A 9,135-nucleotide genomic window follows, 5' to 3' on the forward strand; every position below is an offset into this window, starting at 1 on the left:
CTCGACTTTGGCGATGTCATTTACAAAATAGCCTCCAATACCCTACTCAACAAATTGGATGCAGTCTATCACAGTGCAATCCGTTTTGTCACCAAAAGCCCCATATACTACCCACCATTGCGACCTGTACGCTCTCGTTGGCTGGCCCTCGCTTCATACTCGTCGCCAAACCCACTGGCTCCATGTCATCTACAAGACCCTGCTAGGTAAAGTCCCCCCTTATCTCAGCTCGCTGGTCACCATAGCATCTCCCACCTGTAGCACACGCTCCAGCAGGTATATCTCTCTAGTCACCCCCAAAACCAATTCTTTCTTTGGCCGCCTCTCTTTCCAGTTCTCTGCTGCCAATGACTGGAACGAACTACAAAAATCTCTGAAACTGGAAACACTTATCTCCCTCACTAGCTTTAAGCACCAACTGTCAGAGCAGCTCACAGATTACTGCACCTGTACATAGCCCACCTATAATTTAGCCCAAACAACTACCTCTTTCCCAACTGTATTTAATTTATTTATTTATTTTGCTCCTTTGCACCCCATTATTTTTATTTCTACTTTGCACATTCTTCCATTGCAAAACTACCATTCCAGTGTTTTACTTGCTATATCGTATTTACCTTGCCACCATGGCCTTTTTTGCCTTTACCTCCCTTCTCACCTCATTTGCTCACATTGTATATAGACTTGTTTATACTGTATTATTGACTGTATGTTTGTTTTACTCCATGTGTAACTCTGTGTCGTTGTATCTGTCGAACTGCTTTGCTTTATCTTGGCCAGGTCACAATTGTAAATGAGAACTTGTTCTCAACTTGCCTACCTGGTTAAATAAAGGTAAAATAAAAAAAATTAAAAAATTAAAAAATGCTTCATTTTTTACTCCAAATTCCATTGTTGGCCGAATAGAGGGATGCAGTTCGATGCATGATTAAAATAATTCACCAATACATTTCTTGGTAGTTCCTGCTTTCAGGTTATAAATTACAGCTGGCCTGGTACATTGTTTGCTTCCTCTACCCACTCAGGATGCACTGTTTCAGTTTCAATTACTCTTTATTTTGGACAAAAACAGACGAATGTAACTAAGGCTGGGAATGTCAATACAATCAAACTAGCAAGGGCAATGATCACAAGTCTGTCATTACATGGCTAATAGACTAGCGTATCTATTCATGTAGCTATTTATTTAGCCAAAAACACGGACCCAAACATTAGTTAACTTAGCTGCTGGGAGGATGCCATGTCATTGGACGAGTGGCCAAATTTTTACCCTCATATCGTGTTTTTTTTTTGTGTGGCTACAGCTATAGATTCAGGTGTCATTTGGTTATCAAGCAAGGAATGTGGATCGCTTTGCTAGCTAGCTAGCTATGCTGAACTTGACCCACAGTTAGCATGCATATTTCTTAGTTGTCAATCAAATGTATTTGGCATCAATTCAATGGGTGGACGGGCAGGCAGTTCTCATTCAATTGTCAAAACGCGGGTTGAGACAAGCATGCATTGGCAGGCGAGCTGCAGAAGGGCGAGTGGGCTACTATTCCCCATCGTTTATCAGCGCAATTCTGATGGTCAACTACAAGCTGAAAAAGTTTGAGAGTGTTTGTCTACTGTTCCCTCGTTAGATTTTAGCTCATCTTTCTCTGGCCAACATTAGTTGTTGATCTTAAGGAGGGAAAGACACCTGTTCATGGTTGTTGGATCAATAGGACTGTAAAGTTCCTAAATGTAAGTGGACTCACTTGGTATTTACGTATTCGCAGAAATCCATTCAGGTATATTTTGTGACTTTTGGCGAATGTGTTCTATTGGTCTAAAGTCACGCTGTTGCTACTGTCTGTAAACACACAGTCCAGTTCAACGTGAATGACGGCCGACCCGTGTGGCAAATTACTTATTTGCATATCAGCTCTTATTGGCTAATGTGCACCGGTCTGCGTAGAGTTGTACACAAACATACACATTTTTATTATGCCTTGATCACACCGAGAGCGTTGTTGCGCTTTGGTACACCAGAAGTAAGTTCATTTCCAATGGAACTCTGCATGTGCCTTGCAGCATTGCGTTACAGAGGCAGTTGTTGTGCGTTCTGTGTGGTGCATACGTTGGGTGTATCAAACGTATGCATCAAATCGTATGCGTAGGCGGTTTGACAGAAATGATAGCAGAAGGTGAATGTTGAACTTTTGTTGCACACATATCCAGATGATGCTGCGTACCATTTTGCACAACGACGCTGTAGGTTTGATCGAGACGATACGTTTTATTTACTGCAGTGTCTATTCGTTGTCCAAACGCACACACTGACGCTTTCCCACTATACACGTATCGCTATATAATTTTCACAAATGTGTTACTGTATGTCATTCCCAAATATTCTATGAAAGTATGAAAATGTGAAAATGACCATATCTAAGCATCAGAAAATGGCGTCATATTTTTTCCTGGGGGTTTATATGAACAGATTTTTATAAGATTTCATGTTGCTAAAACACTGTCAGTTCCACTTTAAGTTGTAAGTGGTACAGATGATTTAAATAGACTGGGCCCTGTTCCCTGCCCTTGGCCCCTCTGTGTGCTGAGTCTTTGAAGGGGGGCAATTTATTGTAAGTGGATGGTTAAATAAAACTGCCCCGGGTCCAGCTTGTTCGCGTGACTCGCATTACAGGAAAGATGTTTGGCTGTGGGTGTGTGTGTGTACGTGCTGGGGGGGGGGGGGGGGGGGGGTTGGGGGTTGCTCTGGGCTTTAGTTTTGTGTGTTGCTCTGGGCTTTAGTTAGCAGGGGGGGTGCTACCTCCTTTCCTTAGCCTTCATTAACCCCTCCTGTCTGTCTGCAGATTAAAAGACTTGAAGCTCGTCTGAGTAAGACAGACTGCACTGATACGGAGGGTCGTGAGCGATCGGACGGAGAAAGGTGGAAGAAGGATCCCTGCTCCACTTGCGAGTGCAGAGTATGTACCCCCTCCCCTCCCCCCACTCCACACACATGCATACACTCCCCTACGTATTTATTTGCATAGTGAAGCTGTAACTTTTAATTCGGCTCTATACTCCAGCAATTTAGATTTGAGATCCAAAATGTTTCATATGAAGCGAAAGTACAGAAAGGGTTTTTTAATACAGAATCTGTTTAACCCATTTAGAAATGAAATCACTTAATGTATCTAGTCCCCCCATTTGAAAGTGTGATAAGTATTTGGACAAATTCACTTATACATGTACAGTTGAAGTCGGAAGTTTACATACACTTAGGTTGGAGTCATTAAAACTAGTTTTTCAACCACTCCACAAATTTCTTGTTAACAAACTATAGTTTTGGCAAGTTGGTTAGGACATCTTCTTTGTGCATGACACAAGTCATTTTTCCAACAATTGTTTACAGACAGATTATTTCACAATTCCAGTGGGTCAGAAGTTTACAAACACTAAGTTGACTGTGCCTTTAAACAGCTTGGAAAAATTCCAGAAAAGGATGTCATGGCTTTAGAAGCTTCTGATAGGCTAATTGATATAATTTGAGTTAATTATGTGGTGTACCTGTGGATGTTTCAAGGCCTAACTTCAAACTCAGTGCCTCTTTGCTTGACTCATGGGAAAATCATAAGAAATCAGCCAAGTCCTCAGAAACAAAATTGTAGACCTACACAAGTCTGGTTCATCCTTGGGAGCAATTTCCAAATCCTGAAGGTACCGAGTTCATCTGTACAAACAATAGTACACAAGTATAAACACGATGGGACCACGCAGCCGTCATACCACTCAGGAAGGAGACGCGTTCTGTCTCCCAGAGATGAATGTACTTTGGTGCGAAAAGTGCAAATCAATCCCAGAACAACAGCAAAGGACCTTTTGAAGATGCTGGAGGAAACAGGTACAAAAGTATCTATATCCACAGTTAAACGAGTCCTATATCGACATAACTTGAAAGGCCGCTCAGCAAGGAAGAAGCCACTGCTCCAAAACCGCCATAAAAAAGCCAGACTGCGGTTTGCAACTGCACATGGGGACAAAGATCGTACTTTTTGGAGAAATGTCGTCTGACCTGATGAAAAGAAAATAGAACTGTTTAGCCATAATGACCATCGTTATGTTTGGAGGAAAAAGGGGGAGGCTTGCAAAGCCGAAGAACACCAACCCAACCGTGAAGCATTGGGGTGGCAGCATCATGTTGTGGGGGTGCTTTGCTGCAGGAGGGACTGATGCACTTCACAAAATAGATGGCATCATTAGGTAGGAAAATTATATGGATATATTGAAGCAACATCTCAAGACATCAGTTAAAGCTTGGTCGCAAATGGGTCTTCCAAATGGACAATGACCCCAAGCATACTTCCAAAGTTGTAAAATGGCTTAAGGACAACAAAGTCAAGGTATTGGAATAGCCATCACAAAGCCCTGACCTCAACCCTATAGAAAATGTGGGCTGAACTGAAAAAGCGTGTGCAAGCAAGGAGGCTTACAAACCTGACTCAGTTACACCAGCTCTGTCAGGAGGAATGGGCCAAAATTCACCCAACTTATTGTGGAAAGCTTGTGGAAGGCTACCTGAAACGTTTGACCCAAGTTAAACAATTTAAAGGCATTGCTACCAAATACTAATTGATTGTATGTAAACTTCTGACCCACTGGGATTGTGATGAAAGAATAAAAGCTGAAATAAATCATTCTCTCTACTATTATTCTGACATTTCACATTCTTAAAATAAAGTTTTTACTAGGATTAAATGTCAGGAATTGTGAAAAACTGACTTTAAATGGATTTGGCTAAGGTGTATGTAAACTTCCGACTTCAACTGTATGTGTATTAAAGTAGTCAAAAGTTAAGGATTTGGTCCCATATTCCTAGCACGCAATGACTACATGAAGCTTGTGCCTCTACTAACTTTATGTACATGTCCATACAGATCACACACACATGTACAGACCACACACAGACTTGCACAACCACAGTCTATTCACCACCGTCTCCTCAACACGCACACAGTGCAAAGTGTACAGTATATTCACTTCTCACATTCACACCCAGCTTATCAGACCTGTTTGCCATTAGCGGGCTCTTTCCACACCTTTCCACACTGCCTGGAGGCAGGCTAGATGATCAGATTGACAGAGCCATTGGCATGCCATCACTACTCCACTCAGCACCATGCCAGTGCCAGGACCCATCTGTCCTGTCCCATTCTTCCCTGTTCTGGCGCCATGGCCAGCATTACACCCTTGTACTATTTGACAGTACTAACTTCCTGGCACCGCATTACCAACCTGCTGGCACCATTGTGCCAACCTCCTGGCACCGCAGTACTAACCTTTTGGCACCACAGTACCAACCTCCTGGCACCGTAGTACTAACATCCTGTCACCGCAGTATTAATTTCCTGGCACTGCAGTACTAACCTCCTGCACAGCAGTACCAACCCCCTGGCACCGCATTACCAACCTGCTGGCACCGCAGTACCAACCTGCTGGCACCGCAGTACCAACCTCCTGGCACCGCAGTACCAACCTCCTGGCAACGCAGTACCATCCTCCTGGCAACGCAGTACCATCCTCCTGGCACTGCAGCACTAACCTCCTGCACAGCAGTACCAACCCCCTGGCATCGCAGTACCAACCTCCTGGCATCGCAGTACCAACCCCCTGGCACCGCATTACCAACCTGCTGGCACCGCAGTACTAACCTCCTGCACAGCAGTACCAACCCCCTGGCATCGCAGTACCAACCCCCTGGCACCGCATTACCAACCTGCTGGCACCGCAGTACTAACCTCCTGCACAGCAGTACCAACCCCCTGGCATCGCAGTACCAACCTCCTGGCATCGCAGTACCAACCTCCTGGCAATGCAGTGCCAACCCCCTGGCAACGCAGACCCATGTACAGTGTGTCACTTTTCAGCTTGACTGATTCTTTTCACCTCTTTATCTTCATGAATCTCCAGTCTCACTTTTCCAACTGCTGGCAGAGAGCAATGTTTCTCATGCCAAACCTGACGACCCCCTCTCTCTCTTTCTGTCTTTCTCCCCCCCCCCCCCCACTCCCTCCCTCCCTCCAGGATGCCCAGGTGACGTGCTTCATGGAGTCGTGTCCTCCGATGGTGGAGTGCCAGGAGCCTGTGAAGCTGAAAGGATTGTGCTGCCCCATGTGTCTCAACCAAGGAGAGGGAGCAGCCAGTAACAGCCAGACCCAGACAGGGAGCCAGGCGCTGGGTAGCCCTCATCACGTATAACCCTCAGGGGCCCCGTGCCCTAGTGTCTGACACACACCTACACACACAGAAGGAGAGACCCTGACGGTGCGCTTACCTAACATCCACCTGCACCCAATTGCCTCGTTTTTTAAATTGTTTTTAGAAAAATCAGAATTTGTATTATTTTGTTATTTTGATTGTCATGTCCCCATGGCCAACAAACTGCCTGAGGCTTGGTTTCAAATCCACTGGCAACAGGAGAGCAGTCACTATCGATCTGCTTCCTTCTGGAAGGATGAATGGATGGATGAATATTTGGATGGATGGACAGATGGAAAACCCCCCTTCCTCACTCAGGGGCCTCCCATACAGGGCCTCAGATAGAGGTCTCTGATCTGAAGTGTTACCTCACCACTGCATTTGAAGGCCCCACAAAGTGGCTGAAACAAATTTGTTGTGAGAGGTGGAAATGGCACTGCAGCCATTAGATCGACCATGGGTCGGCCATGTTGTCTCAAAACGCTTTCTCAGGTTAGAGATGCCGAAAAACTGGTGCTAATTTTCCCCTTTGTCTTAACAATTTAGTCACTAAATACAACCATTCTAAGTATTATTATTATTATTTTCTACAATATGCAAAGCAACAAATATACACTCATTATGTGCCTTTTGTTCTTTAAAAAAATCACGAGACATTTTATGTACTAAATTACTTCTGCTTTTCAAAATGTTTATGGTGCTTTATATCATATTATGAATATGTATTTTTCCTTTTGTATCACCTGCTAACATATGAAGATAATGTGAAGCCCTACAAAAAAAACTTTTACAATTCAAAGATGTCTACTGATTTTTACCTTGTTATCACATCTGTCTTCAATGGCAACTGTTGGTGAACTAAATAACATCTGGTATTTAGATATGTTATCTCCTCTCCTCAAGGCAATGTCAAACTTTTACAAACTTGAGGGGTGTTGGTTGGAGTTGGGGCTTGGGGTTGGGTTGGAAGGGGAGATGTTCCTATTTGGCTCAACCGCTCTTTACTAGAAGGCATAATACATTTTTTCTCTCAAGGTGTAATGCTTTTTCACACTCCATGTTGTTAAAGCAGTGAAAGGCCATTTGTTACCACTGTAGAGATGTAGTCATTTTTGTCCCAACGTTTTCAGTGTTCGCCCCCTCTTTCAGTGCCTACTGTTAACCTACCACAGCAGTACTCTGTCCTACCCCTAGTGTCCCGTCTACCCCTCTCTCCAGCATTAGCCCATACTCACACATAGACATTAAAGGACTGCAGCCATACCTCCCTAACTATCTTGTGCTCTCATAACCAAACCCACAGCTTCTCAGCTCCAGTTTACTGAAGGACAATCACTCACATGCATTCCTTTCCTCCTTCCCAAGCACTCAGCCCATATGATGTAACTATTCTCCTCTGTGTGCTGGAGAGTTGTGTGTGTGTGACCGATCACCAGGTCTCTGTAGTTTTAATGCAGGTGAGAAACCTTGCCTGGCTCTCATCTCTTAGGTTCCTAGGAGACGATGGATATGGAGGTGAGGTGACATCATTTGGCCGGGTGTGTGAAGCGCAGACGTCTACCTCTCTGAACCCCATTCCTCTCTAATGCAAGCCAGATGGGAGGGGAGGGTGGAATGGGACATGGTGTCAATCAAATATCTGGTGCTGCTTTATTTTCTGGAGGCTCCCTACTGTTACAAATCAGCCAACAGAGTGTTTCCCATTGACGGACACACACACACACACACACACACACACACACACACACACACACACACACACACACACACACACACACACACACACAGGCCCATTAATCAGATACAAGTATGTACAGTATGCTGTTGGGGTTTGGGGTTTCTCCAAGAATGTCAAGGCAATCATGTAGTTGTGGTGGAGCTCAATAGCAATGTTGGCACATTGGTATCATACCACATGGAATACATGCTGCATTATGTATTGTAGACCCTTCCTTTCTCCTCCCTCTACTTTCCTCTGTAGTACCTTGGCTTTTACTCCTGCTTCTGTGTGTGTGTGTGTGTGTGTGTGTGTGTGTGTGTGTGTGTGTGTGTGTGTGTATGTGTGTGTGTGTGTGTGTGTGTGTGTGTGTGTGTGTGTGTGTGTGTGTGTGTGTGTGTGTGTGTGCGTGTGTGCGTGTGTCTGCGTCTGTATATGCATGCAACCCCAGGTTTGGCTCCCATTGCACTGTGACCTCACTTCCTCTGCATCGCTGGTTGTCATGTCATCTTCAGCCATGTTGTAATGAGTACCTTTCGTCGTTTTTTAAATTTTCATTCTAACCTTCATGTTACTGGTCTCCCCTTTGTTCCCCAAACCCCCCACTGTCACCAGAATGCACTGCTCTGCAAGACTGAACATGCTTTACCTACACTGTCCCAAAGTGAGTGGTCAAAGTGGATACCTATCTGACAATTGTATTGTAAGGTTGCCAAAGAATTGTTTGCACTGTAATGTAAGCCTCTCAACAATAATAAAAAATAGGCCACATTTGAAGTACAACCGCCATGTTTGTTTCTGTTATTTCCCTGGTGGGTGCTGCTACTCTCTGTAGATATGTTCCCAAACAGTGGCATTATGGGTAAACATGTACAATACTGCCTCGTGTAAAGAAGATTGATGATAGAGTTACATGTCTTAAGGCCCGATCCAGTCTTTGCCCAATGCCATCCATCCTGTACTGTACTATGTAGCCATTCCTAGTCAGTTGTAATTAGGCTTTTAGACGTGAATTAAGAACACGAGAGTCATGTTTGATGAATACCTGTTGTAGTGGAAACCCTATCCCCTGTGTACCTACGGGAGATCTGTCTGTCTGTCTGTGAGTGTCCGTGTTGTGGCACTGTGGGGTTAAATATAACTATATTACTGGTTAGAGAATGGCTGTGTTTTTATTTCTCTCTAGTTAATTA

At 44.3% G+C, this 9,135-nt stretch overlaps 1 protein-coding gene across 1 annotated transcript in view; it reads left to right on the forward strand.

The window, feature by feature from the left end:
- The window catches only part of LOC110498067 (peroxidasin), a 96,806-nt gene extending 88,081 nt beyond the window's left edge, over positions 1-8,725 (forward strand). Inside the window, exons 22-23 of the mRNA XM_036955011.1 lie at positions 2,838-2,951; positions 6,052-8,725. Coding sequence (XP_036810906.1) covers positions 2,838-2,951; positions 6,052-6,225 — 288 coding nt within the window. The 3' untranslated portion in view covers positions 6,226-8,725. The remainder of the gene's footprint in view (positions 1-2,837; positions 2,952-6,051) is intronic.
- The last annotated feature ends 410 nt before the right edge of the window (positions 8,726-9,135 follow it).

This window comes from Oncorhynchus mykiss, chromosome 19, assembly GCF_013265735.2.
Source record: "Oncorhynchus mykiss isolate Arlee chromosome 19, USDA_OmykA_1.1, whole genome shotgun sequence".
Classification (NCBI taxonomy): Eukaryota; Metazoa; Chordata; class Actinopteri; order Salmoniformes; family Salmonidae; genus Oncorhynchus; species Oncorhynchus mykiss.